We start from the raw sequence: 23,752 nt of genomic DNA on the forward strand, positions 1-23,752 counted from the left end.
AACAAGGGTTGTCTTCAATCGCCGTCCAGACCACCACTATCTTCAACAATGGCGACGTCCACTCAGAAAGTTGTCATAGTTACCGGTGCGATTGTTAGTACAACTACCTGTTCCCCAAAGTTGAAAAGAATAAAGGGGAGAACCTTTGAAATCTTCTCTGACCTCGCAATAGTCTGGCATCGGGGCGGTATTGACAACATACCTCCTACAAGACGGATGGACTGTTGTCGGCGTCGACGTGGCCGACTCTTGTGATCCAAAGATCGCCGAAGAGTTTGGAAAGTCCTTCTCCTATCGCACATGCGACGTTTCCAACTACGATGCGCTGGCAGAGACCTTTGCACAGGTGTTTGCACAGTTTGGACAGATCAATGCGTTCTGCTCCAATGCTGGTATAATCGATAGAAGCTCGGTCTACATCTACAGCCACCGTGGAAAAACTAGGTACGCCAGAAGCCCATTACCAAAGTCTCCCCTTAAAGGAGCACCACGACTAACAATATACATATTTGACTGAATCGAAGCATTCCCCCCAAGCCTGACCTCGCCTGCACAGCGGTTTGCTACCATGCTTTGATCTATGGAACTCAGCTTTCAATCCACTTCATGCGACAGAACCCGACCCCGGGAGGTTTCATCGTCTGCACTTCAAGCATGGTGGGATATCATCCCATTGCTACTTTCCCCGAATATTGTGGAGCCAAGTCTGCCGTGAGTCAGTCCTGCCCTGGTCCGCGCCTTGCTCAACTCTTCAATAGATGAACGCATTTGTGATTTCAACGGCCCCTGTCCTCAAGCTGGTTTGTTCAACCTTAGTCACCCCCGCTAGGGTGCGTCGAGCCATGCTGTCTCTAACATCTATAGCAGAAGGAAAACATAACGATTAACGCTGTGCTGCCGGGGATCGTCCCAAGCCAGTTCATTTCTCAAGAGATGCGTGACACCTTTGGTGCCGATGGGTCAGTCTCTGCCCTTTCTTGCACTTTCGATGCTGATGGGGAGCGTATAGGTTGACCCCGAAGGAGACTATTGCTGCGGCGTACATGAAGTGCCTGCATGATCGCAGTCTGAATGGAGAACTGATCGAGTGTTCGAGGGACAAGCATTTTGTGCTCCCACGACCGGGCTACGCAGACGGAGAGACTTCCAAGCGCACCTGCACTGTATATGACCCATATTTCGTACAAGTTCACGGGGAATCTTCCCAGCTTGAGGATATAGTTAGACGACGTAACTGAGATTGTGTAGCTGTGTGAGCTGGTCCCTTTACTGTGGTTTTGGATTTCTCAATCTAGCATAGTTCCCTGCTTCAGGAACCACACACTCCGATCCGTCACTTGAATGCTCTGTCCATCCCCTTCCTACTTAGGGACAAACACCGAAGCGTCTAGGAGATACTTGATATTTGAATCGGCAATGTTCATATGGATTTGTCGAGTCTAGAACCTGGCCGCTACAAAGACCGAGCACGAGAACTCTAAAAACGTTGGGGTCTGGCACGTTCAGTCACTGATAACCGGAGACTAAATTGGAGCGGCCTCTTGGCCAGATTCGCAAGAGTTTGCAGATATCAGGATCGTGGCTTGCATGGCTCGAGGTTCTCCGGCCTCTTGGCTTCCCCGTGGGGACCTCTCGCCTTGCCCCTGCATTGTGCAAGGATGCCTCCCAACTCAGAGAACGGCCTTGTGGATGTATATATTCGACCTGGGAACATGTAATCAGCCGCGGTGTCGAATTCTCTTCAGTCATATCAAACGTTTGGTGCCTCTGGCCTTGAAGAGGTTACTCCCTTCTGTCTACCACAGAAGGAGCAGCGCCCAACGACGCCGAAGCTGTCCAAGTATCATGGAAGCACCAGCAAACCCTCACTCTGTGGAGAAAATGGGCCATGTCGAAGAAAATGAGACCGTGGTGACAGATGTTCCAGTGGGCAAGGCCATTGATCCTCAAGATATCACCCACCAGGGCGCCGAGGCCGTTTTACTCTATGTCGATAACACAGATGGCGATCCAGCAGCCAATGGCTTGAAATTGGCCGCCGACGGACATGTAAGTTTTGAGAACATCTCAGTCACACGGACGCACAAGCTTATGAATTCTGGTGCCCAGACGGTTCTGATACCGCAGCCGAGCGACGACCCCAATGATCCGCTCAACTGGTCATGGTTCAAGAAGCACGCCTTCCTCGTGGCTGCGTCTATCTGCACCTTCTCCAGTGATTTCGGTATCACTGTTGGTGTCCCTGCTGTCGTCAGACAGGCCGAATACTGGGGCGTTACTCCCGACAAAATGAACTATACGAACAGTTTGTGTGTTGCTTTGAGGTAAGGCGTCTCCATACTCCATGTTATATACCACTATAACCAGTCTTCTAGCGGTATCGGTGGCCTTCTGGTGATCCCTCCGTGCTACTTCTGGGGTCGAGCGCCCGTTCTCTTTTGGACCACCTTGATTGCGACCCTCCTGACTCTCGGTTTGGCCCTCACCGATGACTTCGCCACCTTCTACGCCCTGCGCGGAATCCAGGGTCTCTTTATCACCACCTGCAACGTGACGGTCTTGTGCTACATCAAGGACATGTTCTTCTTCCACGAGCACGCCAGGAAGATCGGCATTTGGATCTCGCTCTATTTCATTTCCCCTTATATCGGACCGATGTGCGGAAGCTTTGTCGTGGCCTACACCAACGGTTGGCGCAATCCCTTCTGGCTATCTTTCGGATTCAACGTCTTCTGCTGCATCCTGATCCTCGCTTTTACGGACGAGTCATGGTACCGACGTGATATTCCGCGGGAGGAGCAACCACCACGGGGCAGTCGTCTTTCTCGACTACTTGGGTGGTGGCAGATCAAGCACCACAAAGGTTACTTCATTGACGTGTTGCCGGCATGTAGCAGAATGACGCTTGTTGTTGTGAAGCCCATCGTTCTGCCCATCATTGTCTACTAGTAAGTTATCGAGATCACCCACTCCGCAGCCCTGGTGGCATTCCAGACTGACATGTTTATCCAGCGGTCTAACATTCATGTGGGCTGTCGGCATCAACATCTGCTCTGCTGTTCTTTTGGCAACCCCTCCGGAGCAAGGAGGCTACGGATTCAACACTGACGCAGTTGGCTTCATCTATTTGTACGTCGTACACCTTCACCCCCTTTAAAAATGCAATCGAACCACTGACCTACCGAACAGCGCGCCTTCCATTGGCATCACACTGGGTGAATTGGCTGGTCACTGGTGCAACGATTGGCTTGCAGCCAGATACACCCACAAGCACCGCGGTATCTTCAAGCCTGAAGGTCGTTTGCCAATGAACTTCGTCGCAGGGTTATTTATGATTCCAGGGCTTGTGCTCGTTGGTCAGACGCTACAGTATCGACTGCACTGGGCTGGAATTGCCTTTGGTTGGGGCATCTACATCTTTGGGGCCATGTTGGCTAGCGTGGCTATCACTGCGTACGCGCTGGACTGTTATCCCAACGGCTCCGGCGAGGTCTCGGCTTGGCTGAATCTCTTCAGAACCGGCTGTGGTTTTGCCGTCCCCTACTTCCAACTTCCTTGGGGCGCCAAAGTCGGATACGGCGCTGCTTTTGGGACACAGGCCGCCGTCATCATCCTTGCTTGCCTCATCCTCCTGCCACTGGTCTTCTTCGGCGAGAGACTCAGGATCAAAGGAGGACCTCTCCGTTTCCCAGGTTCTTCCTGATGAACGTGACCACTCAGGATCCTGGTGGATGACTCTTGTGACGTCGGTGAATCTCTAGAGTGGGAGCCCTACGGCCATTGTGGAAGCTACTGTAAGGTACAATAGACCATCGATCCTCTGGATCTCAGGTAGCAATAAGGAGAAACTGTTTGACCAGAAATATATTAATATTCCCCAGCTAGTAGGACCGACCAAGAGCTGTGTTAAACCATACCACATGGCCCTTGATAACCTATGGGCCAATCAGACGAGAGTGGGAGATGTGTTAATAAAGAGCCTCTTGCGCTGCTGCATTCACCGTCTTTCCTTTCTCTCATTCGGGTTCTTCCAAAGCAAATCGAGAGGTATTGAGAGAGACATTTGAATAGAGAGGACATATAAACTGGGCACATTGATATTATCGTTGCGGCGAGGTATTTCTGCATCTGTCTTACATACATCAGCCTCCAAAAAGTTCCAGCGCAAAAAGGTTAAATCTCGATCTATCCAAGTTTGTCCCTGCACCCACCACCCCCCAAACTATGCTGCATGCAAAGCTCCAGTCACCGGTCACCTCTCACGCACCCATGAGTCTTCGGCCTTCTTCTTGCCACCAACAGTCTCACATTACTTAGTAGAAGCCGAGCAAGGCCGTGTCGTACCTCACCAGCTGGCCCTGGGCGGGATGCGCGCCGCCATAGGTGAACGGACCACCGTTCGTGGCGACGTACAACGATCCCCTCTTGAGGTCCTCGGCGCTCGTGCCGAACTTGGCAGACGTCAAGCCGACAGGACCGGTCGTGTTTCCCGCCACGGCCACGATGTCGGGTTGGAATGTGCCGGCGCCCACGCCCGAGAGGTAGGCAATGTGGCCGTACTCGCACGCAAACCAGAGACCGCCGGCGAAATCGAGCGTGAAGTCGTCAGGGAAGATGTTGGCAAACTCTTGGTCAGCGAGGACTTCTGCGGGGCCGGTGGCGTGGCCGGTGGTGGAGTTGACGGGGATGCGGTTGAAGGTGACCGAGTTGGAGTTGTCGTAGTAGAGATAGCCGTTGGAGAAGCTGACGGCGTTGATGCCCAGGGCCAGTCCGCCTGAGAGGGTCGCGTTGGGCGCCATGGACGGGTCGTTGACCGCAATGGCAGTGTGTCCCGTGAAGACGTTGACGGACCAGACGAGGCCCTTGGCCGAGTCGGCGACCAAGAGGATGCCCGTGTTGGGATTCAGCACGGTCAGTCCATTCGGGAGACCCGCGTTGGGTAGATCCGCGACCTTTGCGACCTTGACGCCCTTGGCCAGTTGCTTCGAAAGCTTCCCGTGACCAGCCGTGCGGGCACCAGCGGTGTGGCCGTTCAGGTCGATCTTGAAGATGCCATAGCTCCCGGGCGTGGACGTGAACGTTTTCACCGAGAAGTTGCCGACCACGGCGTAAAAGATGTCGTGGCCCAGCTCCACGACACCGAGAACACCTGTATGTGCAGGGAACTGGGCAAGGAGGAGTGGCGGGAAGGCGTTGGTAGACGACAGGAGGTATACCTCTGGTGCTGAAAGAAGAGTGGCCACAAAGTTGCCGTCCTCGGAGCGGGGAACGAGGTTCTCGACCCAGGTGCCGTTGGGGAAGGTTGATATAACGTGCGGTGCTAGTATCGGCTCCGAGAAGGTAATCGTCGAGACGGAAGCCGCTTGTCTGGACTCCAAGGTGTTGGTTTGAGGCAATGCTGATGCGGTGGCGACCGACGTGAGCGTGAGCAAAAGCCCAGCAATGGTAGAGTAAATCATCTTTTCTTTTCGACGTGTTGATACTTCTCTTTGATGTGATGAGCGAGTGAATGTGAGAAGTGCGGATGAGGGATTGGAAGATGAAGACCTGCTCTGGCAGCCTTATATATACATGTCCCCGACCCATACTGTACGCTGCCATATTATACATGACCGAGAATGCAGGTGCCCAGTACCGGCAGCTTCTCAGCCGCGACTCAAACGAGATTGGTCTGCATCCGTAATCGTAGCTGTAAAAGGAATTATGAAGCGTACATCGCCCAGGTCTGGGTTAGGGGCCCTCTGATAATCACTTCAACTCCTCGAGAAATGAGCGACGATGTGGAAGGATGCTGCGAGGTTGGCGTGAAATGTGACAGCTGAAGCGTCCGCAATCTTCCAGATGTAGGGCCGAAGCCTTAGGCTCGCCTTATGCATCCGAACTGGTCGTAGTATAGGATATTAGCCACTTGGCCGCTTGTGTACAAGTGATTTGCACGCCGCGGAATGTAACCATTCTGGGGATAATGTCAGAACCTGAAGACGGCTGTGTAAGCGAATCTCCACCAGGCTGTCACCCAGCTGTGGCTTTAGCTGGAAAGCTGTGTCACGCACTAAGCTTCATTCGTTCGGGTGAGATTACGATATATAGCGATGATGCCCCCTCGTTATATATAGTTAGGCAACCAAGACCTCTTGCGCCGCTACAATCACAAAACAGTAAGTATGGCGCGAGAGTCTTTGGTTTCGCTCTTCCATACGGGCAGACTATGCGAACTTGACACAGGAGAGAGCAAGCAAAAATAGAATTTCGGTCAAGGGAAATCAAATTGCGCTTATGACTCGGTTCAGCAGCGCAGTCGAGATCATACTTACCTCCCCGACACGTGGGTTCCAGCGGGCGATACACTTTAAGTCGTGCAACTTACCAGAGCCACAGAAAAAACTATCCAGCCCAAAATGTACGGAATGGTAAACAGTGGGACCCATATGAAGATCAAAATCGGATCGAACAGCAAGCTCAATGCCGCGAACGGGACAATAATCTCTGCCAACTGAGGGATGACGCGCGTGTGAGCCTCGATGGCCACCAGGATCAGAATGATTCTCCACAACATTCGCATGAAAGAGATGTTTGAACACATGGTTTTGTCTTTGTTCGAGACGATGTTCGAAAGTTCAGAGCTGTGCTGTTGATGCAAGTCGTCTCGAACGGCGAGAATATGTGCTTATCTACCCCTGCGGTCGCCCTGCTCTCGATATCTGCCTTGTTCTCGAACAACGAGGCTCTCCGACTTCCCTCAAAATTTCTCTTGTTGCGAGACAAAGGCGTACACGCACGAGAAATCGTCTCGGGCCGGCTTTCACACTGGCTTTGTGGCCGGGGCTGTCTTTGTGCCTCAGCATTGTCAACGAGTCAAAAGGCAACTTTTTATGTTCCAGTTGTTCTTTGTTGTCGTTGAAGGCGACGCTGACGTTCCTCAAGATACAGAGTGTTTTCGGAGTCGATCGTTGGGAAAAGCAAGGGTGCATCTGATGCCATGTGGCTATTCTCCTTCAGCTTTCCTGCGTGTTTTGCAAGCACCCTCGGTGAGTGACCGTCGACTTGCATGTAAACACCTGCCATCAGTCTTCGCGGTCCTCTTTCATCGATTTGAACATTTCCGAATCGAAGAGTCGCTTGTGAGCTTGTGATTGTGAAGCGTGCAGCGGTTCAGGTCGGCGAAGAACGGTAGATGATGGTACCGAGCTGCAGAAGATCTCAATGTATCAGTGAAATTGAAGAACAAGATAAGGTGCTTCAGGACAAACGGATCTCATCGGCGAATTGTCACCAAAGTCAGAAGAGGGAAAGACCAAATGCTTGGGCATGCCCCGGGAGCGCTCGGTAAGCGTAGCTGATCATATCCATCATGAGTGGGTATCTGCTATTCATGCCTCATCCATGACACCATGAGACTATGAGTTAGGTCTTTTATTCTATTGTATCTGAGGTCGCAGAAGTGCCAATTTTAGACACAGAAGTGAAGTATCTTTACCTCTTATATGCCTTCTCACTTTGGTTTAGCTAAATTTTAGATTTAATTAACCAGTCCATGAGTACCGAGTTCTCGGTTGCTGGTCACTCTAGTAAAGTGTCTTGTATCTGACCAACGAACCCGGTATTCTCATGACTGTCACCATACTCCGTGCGAATTGTTGCCCTCGATCTTCGCCTGATCCCTTATACCATTGCTCTACTACGTGCAATGCCTTAATCTCATGCTGTGCGGCTTGCAAAGTCTCAGTCTTCTTCGGAAGAGCGGTGGTTGACACAGGCTTCTCGTATTTGTTGACATCAATTTTAGCAAAACCCTGTTCTTTTCTTCTGGTAGCTCCTATTTATCTGCATGCAATATCACTGATAAGCTACAAGCGCTCTAGCTGTGCCAAGGCTGGAGACAAATTTCATGCCACGTGTTGTGCAACAGGGAGGTACTGACTCGGACATATTTCCAAGATAAATCCATTGAATCTTTTACAGGAAGGAGGTTATCGAGCAAAGAGGAGAGAAATTTGACAATGACCGGCTTGCCACTAGCCAATAGCAATGTAAAGGAACACAATCTTTCGCTTTTCATTCACATGCAGATATCCGTCTGCTATTCACATATTCCAGAGAACCCTCTCGCGCGTGGTCTCTTTCCGCCGCTGACACATCACGCACGATATATCTGTCTCGGCCAGAAAGATGCCGGGCACTGACGCATTCAGAGTCCTCGCCAGCCTCGCGTTCTCCAATCACCCTCAAGTCCCTTTGTAGATTGAGGACTGCACCTCCTCTAGGGAGCAAATCACACCCATGCACAGACCTTCCGTCGCGTCCACCAGAATCTGCATGTGCTTTTCACAATGTAGTCCCATGGCATCGCTGTTCAAACGCCGCGAAGCAGCCACAACCAGCTTTTCAAGTGACGACGTTCATGGATTGAATAGACCAACAATGCAAGAGAGATTCTTTGGTGCAACGCATCAGCATCGCTCAGTCCTAGAAACTTACAACGCTATCCTCTCATGTAACCAAATATATTGAAATCTAATATTTGGTGTTTGTTTGAGGGACCCGACACTCTCGGGAATTTTCAATAATGGCGGGGTGGTAGGGTTACAAGAACACAAGTGACCTAGTCAGCATGACTCCGGCAGCGGTCAATGATTGTCGGATACCGAGCTCGGGTCTTTCATATGGTTTGCGGCCTGCGAAAGCGGTACACAGAGTTCGTATCCTGACGTGCCTGGCCAGATGTGAAATCCATACAAGCACGACTGTTTGTTAGGGCCACAGTTATTGGTTGGACGGCAAGTGGCCAGGCACAAATGCATATCTCCACCTCAATCGACGTTACATCCTTCATTGCTAATGGTGGGCTGACAGGAGGCAGGATCCACCATCTCCCCTCTTGACAATGCCTTTGGTTGTCGGGCCAAACGGCCAAACGGTCAAACGTGATGACTTATCCTAGTTGAATGAAAATCAGATGATGCTCCAGCAAAAAGTTGCTGCTCGCGTGGTGCGAATGTTGTTGCAACGACTCGGATGGGTAGCATGCAGAGGCTTTGGTGTCGTACAAGTACCACTACTGTGTACTATAACTAGATATGGTGATTACTGTGTACAAGCAGGCAGGCTTAATGACGCATTACTGACGCCGACAAATGTGTGACAAGCATCAGAAAAATTATGGTTCGATGTCTTGTGCACAAGCCATACTGAAACGGGCTAAGCATCTTTGGATTAGGCCTTCACAAGGCAGACCTGGGATGGGGGGTTTCACAACCCTGCAACGCTGGGCCTAATGGCTCAAAAGAAGAAGAGGCGTTGGTTGGAAGGGGCCAGCCAAGTGGCTGACTCCATCTCGGCAATTGCAAATTGGCCATTCGCCGAAGATGGGCTTTTTGATAATCACCTGATTCTGGCTAAGCTCTGGATGAAATGGCCGAGGCGGCGCGGTGGATGCTTGTTTACGCCGCCGACATCATTTTCCCTCAGATTTTGGTGGCTCTAGTGATCCAAATGCGCCACCGCGCCCTCCGGGATCCGACAAATCTAAGCATTTTCTCACGAGGCTTCATTGCAGCCTCCTGTCGATCTTGGTGTGTCCAACCTACACAACACCTCGTATACCTCAACCCTGGCAACTTGCGTTGTGGAAATACTCAGTTTCTGTCAACATGCGAGCAACTGCCTGATTTGTGGGTTTCTGCGCGTGCTGAGTCCTCGCGCGTGCCGTAGTCAAAGTCCCCTCCTTGCTTGCTCAGCGTGATCAGCTTACATGGCCAGTTGGTCTTTGCCGAGGCCTTGTCCCCCACGGGGCAAACACGAGATTCGATTACATGGAGTCCAGGCATTGTTTGAAACCGCCTCCGATCTGTGGTAGCATCTCGTCATCGGTCAAGTGATCAACTGCTAGCTGCTCGCAAAAAGCAAGAGTTGCATAACCTACGTCCGGGCCTTCCGGGAGACTCTTGGCTGTCGCCGTGTCTAGTGCCTCGATGGTGTCGGAGAGCGGAATTCCGAAGAGCCTCGTAGGAGCCCAGCATAAGGAAATACTGGGCCTCTGAGGTTCCTTGTAGGTTGCACGACCCAATATCTGCTTGCCAGGGAAGAGCTTGGAGCACCTTCGGGTCCAGCATCGCCCGTGAACAAAAGCATAGACCCTCGCCCACTAGCGACAAGCAGGGTAGTGTCAGGGAGGTGTGCGGTCTAGCACAACTACCTTGAAGCCTTGTTGTCGTGCCTAACAATGAAAGAGGAGGTGGGCCTGTGCTTACAGAACCCTTCCAGAAATCGCTCATCATGATACATCATTGGATATGCTACTGGTGCCACCACACATCTCCATATTCGATCCTCAGGCCATCCGCACTCCTCCGCTTTTGTTCGAAGTAACGTTGGAAGACAGCCCATCATCCACGTGCCGCGATGGGAATTTTACTTGGGAGGGGGGGACCCTCGCGGTGTCTATAAGAAAGGCCGCACCGTCCATCCATCTTTAGCAGATTTCCCATACTTTCCACACAAAAAGTGTTGATTAAACAAGCATAAGCGAAACATGGGATACCTCAAGTTTCGAAGGCCCGAGCTGACTCGCGAGTCGCTCGGCCTCACCAACTGGGTACAGTACGACAAGTACAATCCAAATGCTGCCGGCGCTACCGAGGCCAGGAAGTCGTTGGCTGGCCTGGACTATTCACCTCTGCGACGAGTAACATGGGCCTCACTGTGGATGGGCATTCTCATCTCTATGGGTGGATTCATCTTTGGCTATGATACCGGTCAGATTTCTGGTTTCCTTGCCATGCCAGACTTCCTGGAAAGATTCGGCCTGCGTCACAGCGATGGGACATTCTATTTCAGCAACGTGCGTTCAGGTCTTATTGTCGCAATGGTAAGTTGACTACCCCTCGGCCCCTTGGTACGAGGCTGGGACTAAGTGATATAGCTGTCGATCGGTACATTGATTGGAGCACTTGTTGCTGCTCCTATTGCCGACTTCATTGGCAGAAGGCTGAGCGTGACCGTCTGGTGCGCCGTCTTTTGCGTGGGCAACATTGTCATGATCTCCTCAGACCATCACTGGTACCAGATTATGATGGGCCGATGGGTTGCTGGTCTCGGTGTCGGCGCATTATCATTGCTCGTGCCAATGTATATGGGTAAGCGATTTTGTCAAGATTGCTCGTCGAGTCCAGTCACTGACCCTTTATAAGCTGAAACCGCCCCTCGATACATCCGTGGCGCCCTGATCAGTACATACCAGCTCTTCGTATGTCATCCCTTGAACCCCACTGGTCTCTTCTAACAAACCATATAGATCACGTTCGGTATCTTCTTGGCTGCCTGCATCAACTTTGGCACCTACGAGCACCAAAGGGGAAACTCTGGATCATGGCGAATCCCCATGGGAATCGCTTTCGTCTGGGCATTCATTCTCGGTGGTGGCATCCTTGCCTTCCCCGACACCCCGCGATATCTATACCGCAAAGGACATAAAGAAGAAGCGAAGAGAATCATGGAAAAAGTATATGGCGCCCCACCGAACCACTACAGCGTCCACGTCGAGCTGGAAGAAATCGAGGCCAAGCTCCGGGCAGAAGCGAAGCAGGACGGCCCCATCACTGAATGGTTCAACATGTTCCGCGCTCCCAAGATGGCGTATCGTGTCGTGCTCGGCATGACGCTGCAGATGTTCCAGCAGTTGACCGGTGCCAACTACTTCTTTTACTATGGCACGGTGATATTGTGAGTTTCCCACACCCTCCCGGCTACGCCTTGTGTTTTTTTGGGGAAAGATTCCTATCATGAAATCTGTCGAATATTATCTAATAGTCTCTACCAGCCAAGCAACGGGTATCAACAATAGCTTTGTGGTAAGTGCCAAGTCTTTGTTCAGCTTCCACCCCTTTCCGGCTCTTTCCCGTCTTACTCCCTCTTCCCACCCCTCGCTACCACCAGCCACACTCGGCTGTTGTGGTGGACTCAGTACATGTCAGAAGAGGCTAACACTCACTTGCAGACCCAAAGTAAGCCCTTCCCGGACCTGCTCCAGCTCTGCCGAAATATCCCGGACCCCCAGATTTCCCGATTTGTAAGTATGCAGGTGCTGACGGGACATCAGTGATTTTGAACGGTATCAACTTCGGAACGACCTTCTACGGCCTGTATGTCGTCGAGCACTATGGCCGTCGCAAGTCCCTCATGTGGGGATCGGCCTGGATGTTCCTGATGTTCCTGATTTTCGCCAATGTCGGCCACTTCTCGCTCGACAAGAGCGACCCCCAAAAGACCGAATCTAGCGGCACCGCCATGATTGTGATGGCCTCGTTCTTCATCTTTGGCTTTGCTGTGACATGGGGACCTATCATCTGGACAATTGTGAGTCTTTTTCTTCTGATGCTTCTGATGTTCTTTTGGCCAGGAAAAAAGTGGTATGGTGGTAGAGAAAATGGCGTGCGGCGGGAAGGGGATACTTCCTGGCACATTCACACCACCACTACTTTTCCCGGCATTTTTTTAGATGGCATAGAACACGTTCTAACATTCTCACAGTGCGGCGAAATGTACCCTTCGAGATACCGGGCTAAGAGTATGGCACTGTCGACCGCCTCAAACTGGCTGTGGAACTTCCTCATCGCGTTCTTCACACCATTCATCACCGGAGACATCGACTTCCTCTACGGCTACGTCTTTGCAGGCTGCAACCTCGTCGCCATCCCCCTGGTCTACTTCTTCGTCGTCGAAGGCCAAGGCCGGACCCTGGAGGAGATCGATACCATGTACATCCTCGGTGTGAAGCCGTGGAAGAGCAGTGAGTGGATCGCTCCACCTCCAGAGGAGATGGCCAGGATCAGACGCGAGGCCGGAACCGGCGATCATGTCGAAGACGCGGAAATCACCCCTGCTGCCGCCGACCGCAACAGCGACGAGTCAAATGCTGAGAAGGAGGCCGAAAAGGAGGCCGAGCACCAAGCATAACTCACCACGTCTCAGTGCCACCCATAAACTCCAGCCGGCTTCAACCGCCGCGAAGCAGAGACAAGAGAACAACAGCAAAAAGAGAAAGAGTAGAAACAGAAACAAGACCAGAGCGTGTTTGTATTGGTATATGTTGTGAATGAACTAATGAATTGGGCAGATGGAGGGGGAGGACCAATCCCGGGGGATCAGGTGGGAGAAGCAACGGAAAAGTTGGATACCCCGCAGCATTGCACTGGAAGAGGGGGGGAAACCCAAGTGCGTGCTTGCTCTTTGACGCACTCGTTACGATTGTTATGTTGTATGCACAAGTCCTAATGCCCTCCATACCACAGGCAGTTATGACTGTCTCGTACATTTAATATATATATATATATATATATACATCTTGATTTTGACACTTCCGCTGAGCTGACTATTTCTCGTAAAGTGTTCCTCGAACAGAAGAAGGCCTTTGTGGATAAATGACGGGGTCTCCGGATTTGAAGAGCTCTGCGTCGAAAAGAGCATTCTGTACCAACGAGAGTTGCCTGTTTGTTGCTCGCACTATCGAAAAGCCAAGACCCCACCACTCTCACAGGCAAGCCCCGGCAACCATATACTGAGCATCAGCAATTAGCATTCTCGTGAATAGATTTCTGGTTCAGAAGGGTAAATAAAAGCTTGCATGCTCCGGGAAGTATGCATTTGTATGTCCAGACCCTCGGCGGCCCTCTGGCACCATATGGGACCGTGAATGCTCATCTCATTGGTTCCGTGAAAACTGCACTACACTACTTTCGGCACAAGTTCTCTAATATGATTGGTCGCCCTGGCATGCTCCCAATCAGGTCATTCCCTCTTCTGCGTGTGCACAGTCCCCCACTCGTACAGTGCAGTGCACTCTTGGTGAACGCGCCTTTTGTCGTTAGAGCCATGGGTGACAGCTCTGAGCAGCTTTGTGAGCCGAGCGTTCGAAGCTGGATTTTCACCGCTGCACCGCCCGTCGCAGATAGTATCGCTTCGGAGTATCCTTTCGCGCCCGCTCTTACTCGTACTTACAAAAATGTCACCGATACAAAGCTATCCAGGCCGCTGAACATGAGTTGGCACTTGCTGACATATTCCATCATCTCCATGAAGTATCAAGAAAAGCTTCCACAACAACTTTCGAGCTACAAAGATATGTCCTAGCAATTTCCGTAGCGCCTGTTACCTACCTGTGACCTGAGAGAGAGAGTTCGTCATCACGCCACAGGCCTCAGAACCGGTCACCCGCTTTGATCGCGTATGATATTCCAGGAGAACGGACGTGTTTGCCGTCGGACAAGAACATGACCCTTTTGTCAAAGTACCCGAGCATCTAAGGCATGCCTTTCTGCGAGTGGGAGAAAGGAATAACAAGCCTGAAAGCATGCCAGATACCAAAAACCGCTCCCCTCGGACCGATCAGGGTCTGTAATCGGTAGTTGAGAATATGTAGCAAAGGACGGCGGTAGTGTGTGCTGGTGCTGAGAGGACCCCTAATCTAGCGTCCCACAAGCGGCATGTGGTGTTGTACCGAGTATCGTGCATCTCGCACCCTCGAAAGGGGTCGGGAGTACACATTCTACGTTCCTTGCATGAAGCAGTTTTGCAGTAGCGAAGGCCGATCGTAGATATTCCTGAACCTTGCTTGATACGTTAGACTTATCACTGTCTAGGACCTTCTCCAGCCTATCCATGCTCACTCTCACTCACTCCCCCCACGGTGGCGGCTTACCTTACCACACGAAAGTCCGTGAAGCGCAAATTCGGCAACAATCAAGGCATGAACCATAGACTCCATGCTCTCTGTGTATTCAAGCTCGCAAAAAAAACAAGAAATCTTCCCGATTTGCTCGTGACCTTTCTCCCCTTGAGCGCAGGAACAAATAATCTTGCCCATGATTCGGTTCTTGTCGATCTACTCGTGCTGGGATAGGTGGGTAGATACGAGAGAGATGCGAGAGATACCACCACTCGTATAAATACGTGCCGGTCGAGACATGTGAAACACATGCGAGGTACCTACCGTTGGCCGCACCCCCTGATTTTGGGGTTGAGATGCAGGGTCCAGAACCCAATTGCATGCCTGCCTAAATATTTCCCCATGCTCCATTTGCCATCACAGCCCTAATCGAGCCCCCTTGCGTATCTAGTACTTGCATACTTAGGTGCCAGTTACTACGAGTACCCTGCCAGCCTGCAATAGTCACCGGCATGTCTTTCGCCGACGACCTCACCCGGCCGCGACGGCCTGGGGGCGGTACTTACCGAGAACGAATAACAGCAAATAGAAGTGTGCTCGTCTCGGGCTACTGTACATATCACTAGGACGGGGGCTGGTTTGCGCACTTGTCCCTGCACTTCACTGCAAGGCAGGGAGGGCGTGCGATAGGGCGTGCAGATCACTGCAATCGCACTGCTGTGCGTTACTTTCACTTCTGTGCCGTTCACCAACCCAATTCCAGCTCTTCGGTGTCCTTGTGGTAATTCGAGCGGTCGTTTGTGTCTTGAGACATGCTCATAAAGTTCCGCGGGATAGGATGATCCGTGCAACCCTTTTGAAGGAGCTACTAGAACGAGGCACCTTGGTAAGTCTGGGTTGTACCTCGCACAAGGTAGACATGAATGACACGTTTCTTCACGATGGTTCTGCTCGCGCATGTATCTCTTATATCCCCGGAGTCTAGCCGTACAGAATCCCTTAGCATCTGTGTTCCCCAGCCATGTGTGGCCCCCCCTATCCATGCTCACCTGGCTTGAAGTCCCCGTGTCCTTCCACAACCCAGCGACAGTATGTCAATATACATATATATACCCAACCACAGTGCTCTTCCAAGGCACCCAAGAAACGAGGCAGACGGCGAAAAAAAAGAGGTAGGAGGCTCAGTTCGAGATCAGCACCGCTCAAACGTCCTGATAACTCACGCTCCATTCCTTTGTTGTCTTGATAATCATGGGCTTGCTCCCATCACTGCCGTGGCTCCTGCCTCCCTCCGAGGTAATACTCTCGCTGCGATGTCTCTCGGGGCTAAAGTCCCTTACCGGCCTCCCCACGGAGACTTTATTCATCACGACACGCCTGGTACTCGTCAGAGCTTGTCCAATTCCATGGCCTGCCGAGTCGCTCGTCTGTCCGATAGTGGCTCCCTGGCGTGGGAGGTCGAGACTCTCGACCCGCACCTCGCTTTTCAGGGCGTAACTGTGAGTGACTGAACCGGTTTTACTTTGCGACATCTTGCCCATCAGATAGCTGTCATTGCTATAGCCGAATCGTCCGTCGCCTTCCTGGATCACGCCGGAAAGATAGCCTGCTTGGATGGATTCCATAAATGGACGCAAGTGCGGGACGCACGCGGAGAAGACGCTGAAGAAAACCTCCAGCAAACTTACGATCGTCGGTAGCCAGCTCTCGAAGGTGACATCAGCGCCGCGATCGAAGAAGTGATGTATCTCACATAGTCGCCAGATCGTGCAAGCGATAGCAAGCGTGCGGAAGGAAAAGGCAAAGCACACGGCGGTTTTCTTCTCCCATGGCAGTTGGACGTTGTACACGAGCCATATGGGGGTTGCCATGAGTGTCGCGTCGATTAGGATATCGATAACTCCCACGGCATCCCAGAAGCCCTCCTGACTGAAGCATTTGTTCGTGGTAATCAGATATGGATGGGGAAGCGAGCATCGAAATGCACTGGCGAGGATCGATGCAACCGCCCACGCTGCCGTCACGCCGCCCGTAACCAGCCTTGGGATACGGTAAAGAATTGTTCGGCGAGAGGGCCAACAGCAAGGTCAACGTCGAGATTTTGCCTCAACGGTGGTGCCTCAATCCTTGGTGGCGTCCATTGGTCTCAACGGACTGATGGGTTTTGCCATGCTGATGGCGATCCTGTTCTGTATCGGCGACATCGACAATGCACTTTCAACCCACACAGGATTCCCATTTATCGAAATCTTCAAGCAGGCTGTTAAGTCGAATGGTGGAGCCACTGCACTGACATCTATAGTCCTCTCGTTGATGATCTTTGCTACCATAGCGGTTTTAGCAGCGGCATCCCGAATGCCGTGGGCTTTTGCCCGTGACAATGGTCTTCCCGGATCCCAATTCATCTCGCAGGTCAATCCCCGGACGAAGCTCCCGTTGTATTCGGTCGCACTCTCTGTTCCCACCACCTTCCTGTTGGGATTGATCAACATTGGATCATCCGCGGCCTTTAACGCCGTTGCCTCTTTGGTCGTGTCTGGCTATCTCGGCAGTTATACTCTACCAATTAGTAAGTGTTCCGGTGGCCGTTCCGTAGTCTTTGATCTCGGCTGCTCGATACTAACGACGAACTAGTCCTTATCCTGCACAAGAAAATATACCATCCCTCGTCCATACACTATGGCCCCTGGACATTGGGACGGCGCTTGGGCATCTTTTGCAACATTTTTGGGCTGTTTTGGATTGCTATCGTCATGACCTTTAGTTTCTTCCCATCTGCAAGGACCGATTTGACCCTCGAAACCATGAACTGGTCCTGCTTGCTATGGGGCGGAACCATGGTCGTTGGTGTTGTTAGCTATTTCGGCTACCTTAGAGGGAGATACAACGGCCCAATCGTTGAGACCGACATCATCGAGCAGGTCGGACACAGGGTTTGACGGTGAACGAAACTTGAAGTGTAGAGCGGAGCGAGTCCTTCCATTGTCCGCCGGGCTTGCACTTCCTTGAACGGAAACACATGTGCATTATGAGTCTCGGGGAAACTGGTGTACGCATTTCGGGGTGGACGCGACATCCTGCAAGATAGCTGTATGTGTACTCGAAACAGTACAGAGATGTCAAGCAATGGACTTGTACATAGGGAGACACGATAGGGAAAGTTTGGCGTCTGTCAAGGGGACTTTTGCTGATTCTATTTTGGGCGATTCGGGAAACCTGCCCAAATCAAGGCGCAGGCAGAAAGCCTCGTCAGGGCAAACGAGACCTCAGGGTTCATTCACCAATCCATTCATGTACTTTGTAAAATCCTTGTTAGTGAACAGCTATCGCATGTTCCTTTTCAGTCCTCGGCTCAAAGCTCTAGGCAGGGCCCAGACCTAGCAGAATCCACCCATAATCTGGCACAAGCGACCCCAGAAACGCCACCTCCTTTTTTTTGCCCAGCGCCACGCCGTTCATCCTTTTGCCCTTTCGTTTCGTGTCGGGACTTCGGAGAAGATATGGGCAAAGACAATTAAAAACCCTCGAACCCCAACACTTCATTCTGCGTACTCCATTCATACTGATGATACTACGCACCATGTCTGATTCCTATCTCCTTGTACCAAACACGTTGCCCGGTGTTCGCGCAGTGGGAGGATCATGTCTCAGAAGACGGTGCAGAAGCTAAAGGGGGATTGGCCTCATACGCGTGATTTTTGTGGGCAATTTGTGGAGAAGGATGATCCGCCAAGCGAAACACAGACAGTTGTACAGGAGTGATTTGATGGATTGACAGAGGCTCTCTGATGGACCTGGTGGACTGATGGGGTGATGGACTGGCCCCCATCCCTGAAAAAAAATCAAAAATAGTGTCGATGTTGAGCGACTCCCCCGTGTTTGGCGTTTGCGGGTGATTTTTGGGCTGTAAAGCGCCTCGTTGACGTTTCTGTTTTCCTTTCCCTTCTTGTTACTCCATACCCTCCCTCACCCCGTAATTCACCTTGCAACGGGATCTTGTTCACAGTGAACGCGTCACTGCTTGAGGTGTCCCCTCTTGCATTCTCTTTGCTTGATGTAGCTACCCACTCCGCCGGCAAATCATGAGCTCGTCGAGGACTGGCTCCTCGCGAACCAGTTCGGATGGATCTGAGGTTGAACTCCTGAAGGAAAAGCACGACTTCGACCACAATGCACAGAACACCAACGCGAGCCCTTGGATGGGCATCGGTCCTTCTCGCCAAATACCCAAAGTCACCTTGTGCTTGTCGGTCAAATTCCTTGTCAAACTCGCTGGTCAACTATTCAACCTCTTGATCCCGAGTTTTCTCCAGCGCCGCATCCTTAATGACCAGGCGAAACCAGACAAAGTTGCTCCAACGGCGTTTCTCGATGGCATGCGCGGGCTTGCTGCGTTTGTGGTCTTCATCTGCCACCTCACATATGGTACCTTTGACATCGCTCATGCATGGGGCGCCGTTACGGACCCCGAACACCAGCCAATATCTGTCTACCGGGAATATCTGCGCTTACCTATTGTCCGTCTTCTCTATTCTGGCCCTCCGATGGTGGCCATCTTCTTCGTCATTTCAGGCTACGCGCTCAGCTACAAGCCCTTGAAACAGATGCGGTCTCAGCAGCAAGATCAGTTGATGACGACCATGACATCGTCCATCTTTCGACGCGGGTTGCGGTTGTTTATTCCCTGCTTCGCTTCGACATTCCTCGTCATCTGTCTCGCCCAGCTCAATCTGTACAAACTCACCGAAGGGTTTGCCAACCAAATGCGCATGATCCGGGAGAGCCACTGCTATACTCAACCTACCCCGTGGCTGCAGTTCACCGATTACTTGGTGCAGCTGCTCATCTTTGTGGATGTCTTCAACTGGGGCATATTCGCTGGCTCCATTGAGCTTGATCGGCATCTCTGGACCATTCCTGTCGAGTTCCGATGCAGCATGGCCTTATTTCTGACACAAATGATGGTGGCTAGGATGTCCTCGCGGCTGAGGCTGTCGACGCTTGCGGCGCTGCTTGTGTGGGGTACCTCCTGGGACCGATGGGATATGTGTCCATTTTGGGCGGGAATGGTGATTGCCGAGCTGGATATCATTTGGACGGTTCCCAAGGCGTCTGAGCTGCCGTCAGTCGCAAACAGCCCACCGCCTGCGAAAACGAGATTATCATCCAAGATCCTATATTGGTCGACCTTCTGCGTCTCGCTTTTCCTGCTCTCCTTTCCGGACATCGACGCTCACGTCACCCCGGGGTACCTCACCCTGACCAGCCTCATCCCCGTCAACTTTACGCAAAAGCATCGATTTTGGCCAAACATCGGCGCAGTCATGATCGTCTGGTCGTCATCCCGCCTGGGGTTTTGGCGCAACAAGGCTTTTTGCTGGAGTCCTATTCAGTATCTCGGAAAGATCAGCTTTCCCCTCTATCTCATGCACGGTCCTGTCATCCACACGCTGGGCTACATGGTACGGAAATATTCATCCCTCCCTCCCCCTTCCCAAAGTGCAACGGACTTTATTCCTCAATGTGGAATGATTCCTGAACTAATCTTTTGATAAACTCACCAGATCCTCCCTCGAACCCCGGAAGTCGAAACCCCAGAAATAATGAGACGGTTCGAATTCGAGTTCCTCAAGTCTTCGATCGTCATTGTCTTGGCCGTCATTTGGGCTGCGGATGTTTTCCTTCGAGCAGTCGACACGCCCTGCGTCAACTTTGCCAGGAAACTGGAGAAAGTCTTCTTTACAGGCTGATCTGTCCCCCCTGCTACGACTCGATTCGCCTCTCTGTCTGTCGGTATGTCATTTAGTGATGCGCGCGGACAAAGTGGGTTAGCCGCAGTCTCCATGATCAAAACTCGAATTCCCTAAACTGGACCATTGTCGCACAGTCCGACGGTGACTAGAATATTCACGTTCGACCGAGACACACTCGATTCGTTGCTGTAATTCTAGCGAATCCGAAATCCCGCCCCGAAGTCCCTGGGTCTAGCACTCGGATATGCGGCGTAGGACACGCATCAGCCATTTGTCGAGAGTAGCTCCTGCAATATGCATTGTGCCCAATCGCAGTTTCGGAAGAGGACCATTTCACGGGCACCGTCCTTTCCTTGGTCCACCCACAGGAGCCCAACAGAAGTATTCCTGTTCTGAAGGACACAACTTCGCAGGCTTCGACAGACAGGGTTGTCCTGAAGAATGGATGATTGGCAGCGGTGAGAGGCGGACGACTGAGAAAACAAGTGTGTTCGGGCAAAACATATGCGACCAGATGGTTTTGGATAGACTGGGCCTCGTCACAGAATGCCGACTCGAAATCACCTCGATCCCGTCCCTATTGGATATCAAGTGGCACATACGGCAGACGAGTCAGGAAAGATTGTGTCCAACGACCCGTGTTTGCGATGGATGGATGGTATCATGAAAACATCAACATGCGTCAAGAATTGGATATGGACGCCTTCTACTTGCGCCCAAGAGGGCATTCAGAAGATAGACAGAAGCAAACGACGATGGACAGGGTACTCTTGCCTTAAAAGGGCTATAGCGGACCAGAGCAACTTTTGATATCCCTCATCCACCTCCGCGACTACCTTGCCTCATCCAGGACTGTTTGTTCACCGTTTACTTTTGTCGCATTTACTTTACACAAAATTCTATCCGTCTGGTGTTTTGGGACGAATCGATGTATAATAACCCATGCTCTCGTTTTCGTTATGTGTGAGGAGTATCGCGCACCATCGGTTAACTTCTCCATCCACGAGGTACACAATGCCATCTTGAGAAGCCATCGATCAGATTTCTACGCACATGGTCGATGATATGGCGGGCTCTTCTGCCATCACTCGCGTCTTGGTGGGTTGATTTTGTCCTCGTGATTGCTCATAGCTTCGTCTTTGCACAAAGGGATTTAAGAGACACGAACCACCCCGACGTCCCATGGAAGATAGTCCCCAATGTCCAGATATCAGAGGTCGCTGAAAGGAAATGCCGCTGCTCCCCACAAGAACCCGTCTAGAACCCGTCTCTTCCAGACGAAATACTTACCTCCACTGGCCGACAAGCTTCACGGCTCAGCCGGCAAGAGATGGGCCTTTGGTGTCAATCGACAGATCAAATTCGACTGTTTGACCACGGTGGTGGTGTGCGTGGTCCATCCTATCTCGGGGTCTGCCAGCGCGACGCGGAAATTGCGTATCAGATGGAGGAATACCTTGTTCATCTCCATGAGGGCGACGTTTTTGCCGATGCACGTTCTCGACCCTGAGCCAAACTGGAGTTTGGGTTGGGCGTCAGTAACAAGCAAACAGAGCCATGTCCGGATGTCGCTTTCCAAGGGCAGGGGGGAGGAGAGGGGGGGAAACATACCGTGAACCAGAATTTTTCCATCCGCTTTCTCTGCTCAGTCGATGCTTCCAACCACCTCTCCGGACGGAAGTCCTCTGCATCAGCGCCAAAAATGTCTTTGTCATAGTGAATCACCCACGCACTGATCCCCACGATCGTCCCGGCAGGCAGATGGATCCGGCCTCCGTCCAAGTCCAACCCAGCGGCGGGCACGCGACGTTCCAGGATGATGCCGGTGGGTGGGAAGCAACGCATGACTTCCTTGAGAAAGGCTTGGAAGTAAGGCAGCCGTTGGGTTTCGGCAAAGGTGGCGATCCGGCTCAGCTCGCCGTTGGATTCGGCGGTTTGGACCTCCTTCTCTAGTTTTTCATAAACGGCAGGGTTCCGGCAGAGGTAATATACTAGGGCACGGAGGGCGATGGCTGTCGTGTCGCTTCCGGCGAAACTGGCACATCTCACTTTTAGACCTGAATCGATCAGGCGAGGAAAAGGGGGAAGGAAGGATCAAGAGACTCTCAAGTCTGACTTACACGTTCGTCGTTGTATGAGACAGAATGTGCTCCAGGGGCATCTTCGAGGGGTCTTGATGTTGCACCGCGAAGAGCCTCCCCATCAGGTCTTGTCTCTTGACATTAGCCGTCTCACGCTCGCTGATTCGCTTGAGGGTGAAGTCCGTGATGTAGTCGGAACGTTTTGAATTGGGCATTATATACTTGAGCAGCGGGTTGCCTCGCAGGAGCTCATGGAGACCCGGGATATGGCCGACCAGTGAGTTGTATACCATAGAGTCATGGATGTTGTCCAATATGTGCTCGATATCGGACCCTTGCTCCAAGAATCCAAAGGGCTTTGAGAAGGTGATTTCTCCAATGACATCGAAGGCGTAGTACTGGAGCCAATTGGCCATGTCGACAGGCTGCTCGCCATGCCGGGATACCTCGTCCAGCCGACGTACGAGGATGTCGTTGCACTTGTCGATGTAGTCTTCGAGGTCGGTAAGGGCCGAGTTTGAATACGCGTGCGCGACAGGCCGCTTCAAGGCCGCGTGCTCAGCCTCGTTGCTGATGGCGAAGAGGTTTGGCAGCCGCTGACCCTTGTACACCATCATGTTTGTTCGAAGGAGCTCAGTCTGTCCAAAGTTTCAATCAAAGGATACACCCCCAGCGCCTGAACCAGTCGATCATACCTTGTTATACCCTTTGTTGATGCCATAGATGACAGCGAGGGCGTTCGGGTCTCCGATCGACACGGTGTTGGGTCCAATGCGAACATATGGGCCATGGCGGTTGTGCAATTCTCGAATCACCTTTTCATAGTTGCCTACCCACGACACGTAAGATTTCCAGAAACCCGTGAAACTCGCACAGAACGGGCCTGGCACTTGTCGCAGACCTCGGCGGTAGCGAGTAGCCAAGAGACTGACGACCAGAACGAGGACGGCTCCAACACATGGGTACAAGACCGGATGCTGCGACACATGCTGGAGCAAATACATGTTGGGTTTTTCACCTTGATCAAGTCCTTTGCAAGATGCACTGATGGTGGCCAGGGTTTCTTTTTCTTCAGAGGGTATTATGTCGCCATATTCACATGTTCCGGGCAAGGATAGCGGAATAGTCTGTGCTCGGAATTCCAGTAGGGGAGTCCGGTCATTTGTGTCTGACGCAGTGACTTGGACGAAAGGATTGTCGAACAGCAAAGCATCAGGGCCTGGCCATTACTCTAGTGTAGAAATGGTTGTCTTTGT

General features: G+C 51.8%; 8 protein-coding genes across 8 annotated transcripts; 5 read left to right on the forward strand and 3 right to left on the reverse strand.

Moving 5' to 3' along the window:
- Positions 1 to 48: 48 nt before the first annotated feature.
- Positions 49 to 1,238, forward strand: Z517_08410 (uncharacterized protein; the record flags this gene model as incomplete). Its single annotated transcript, XM_013426926.1, has 6 exons — positions 49 to 93; positions 173 to 444; positions 525 to 711; positions 759 to 800; positions 868 to 959; positions 1,010 to 1,238. 6 exons carry the CDS (start codon positions 49 to 51, stop codon positions 1,236 to 1,238), a joined length of 867 nt encoding a protein of 288 aa, XP_013282380.1.
- Positions 1,239 to 1,845: 607 nt separating this feature from the next.
- Z517_08411 (uncharacterized protein) lies at positions 1,846 to 3,703 on the forward strand (the record flags this gene model as incomplete). Its single annotated transcript, XM_013426927.1, has 5 exons — positions 1,846 to 2,049; positions 2,110 to 2,324; positions 2,376 to 2,948; positions 3,013 to 3,129; positions 3,190 to 3,703. The coding sequence occupies 5 exons, from the start codon at positions 1,846 to 1,848 to the stop codon at positions 3,701 to 3,703; spliced, it is 1,623 nt and encodes a 540-aa protein (XP_013282381.1).
- A 610-nt stretch (positions 3,704 to 4,313) lies between these two features.
- Positions 4,314 to 5,459, reverse strand: Z517_08412 (uncharacterized protein; the record flags this gene model as incomplete). Its single annotated transcript, XM_013426928.1, has 1 exon — positions 4,314 to 5,459. One exon carries the CDS (start codon positions 5,457 to 5,459, stop codon positions 4,314 to 4,316), a length of 1,146 nt encoding a protein of 381 aa, XP_013282382.1.
- A 5,072-nt stretch (positions 5,460 to 10,531) lies between these two features.
- On the forward strand, positions 10,532 to 12,954 carry Z517_08413 (uncharacterized protein; the record flags this gene model as incomplete). The annotated part of the gene is made up of 7 exons (XM_013426929.1): positions 10,532 to 10,867; positions 10,922 to 11,135; positions 11,190 to 11,245; positions 11,294 to 11,721; positions 11,819 to 11,849; positions 12,073 to 12,354; positions 12,529 to 12,954. The coding sequence occupies 7 exons, from the start codon at positions 10,532 to 10,534 to the stop codon at positions 12,952 to 12,954; spliced, it is 1,773 nt and encodes a 590-aa protein (XP_013282383.1).
- Positions 12,955 to 15,864: 2,910 nt separating this feature from the next.
- Positions 15,865 to 16,533, reverse strand: Z517_08414 (uncharacterized protein; the record flags this gene model as incomplete). The annotated part of the gene is made up of 1 exon (XM_013426930.1): positions 15,865 to 16,533. One exon carries the CDS (start codon positions 16,531 to 16,533, stop codon positions 15,865 to 15,867), a length of 669 nt encoding a protein of 222 aa, XP_013282384.1.
- A 298-nt stretch (positions 16,534 to 16,831) lies between these two features.
- Z517_08415 (uncharacterized protein) lies at positions 16,832 to 17,601 on the forward strand (the record flags this gene model as incomplete). The annotated part of the gene is made up of 2 exons (XM_013426931.1): positions 16,832 to 17,231; positions 17,297 to 17,601. 2 exons carry the CDS (start codon positions 16,832 to 16,834, stop codon positions 17,599 to 17,601), a joined length of 705 nt encoding a protein of 234 aa, XP_013282385.1.
- Positions 17,602 to 18,744: 1,143 nt separating this feature from the next.
- Positions 18,745 to 20,412, forward strand: Z517_08416 (uncharacterized protein; the record flags this gene model as incomplete). Its single annotated transcript, XM_013426932.1, has 2 exons — positions 18,745 to 20,124; positions 20,227 to 20,412. 2 exons carry the CDS (start codon positions 18,745 to 18,747, stop codon positions 20,410 to 20,412), a joined length of 1,566 nt encoding a protein of 521 aa, XP_013282386.1.
- Positions 20,413 to 21,724: 1,312 nt separating this feature from the next.
- Positions 21,725 to 23,500, reverse strand: Z517_08417 (uncharacterized protein; the record flags this gene model as incomplete). The annotated part of the gene is made up of 4 exons (XM_013426933.1): positions 21,725 to 21,931; positions 22,027 to 22,450; positions 22,536 to 23,134; positions 23,192 to 23,500. 4 exons carry the CDS (start codon positions 23,498 to 23,500, stop codon positions 21,725 to 21,727), a joined length of 1,539 nt encoding a protein of 512 aa, XP_013282387.1.
- Positions 23,501 to 23,752: the final 252 nt, after the last annotated feature.

Source organism: Fonsecaea pedrosoi (genome assembly GCF_000835455.1).
Source record: "Fonsecaea pedrosoi CBS 271.37 unplaced genomic scaffold supercont1.5, whole genome shotgun sequence".
In the NCBI taxonomy this organism is placed as follows: Eukaryota; Fungi; Ascomycota; class Eurotiomycetes; order Chaetothyriales; family Herpotrichiellaceae; genus Fonsecaea; species Fonsecaea pedrosoi.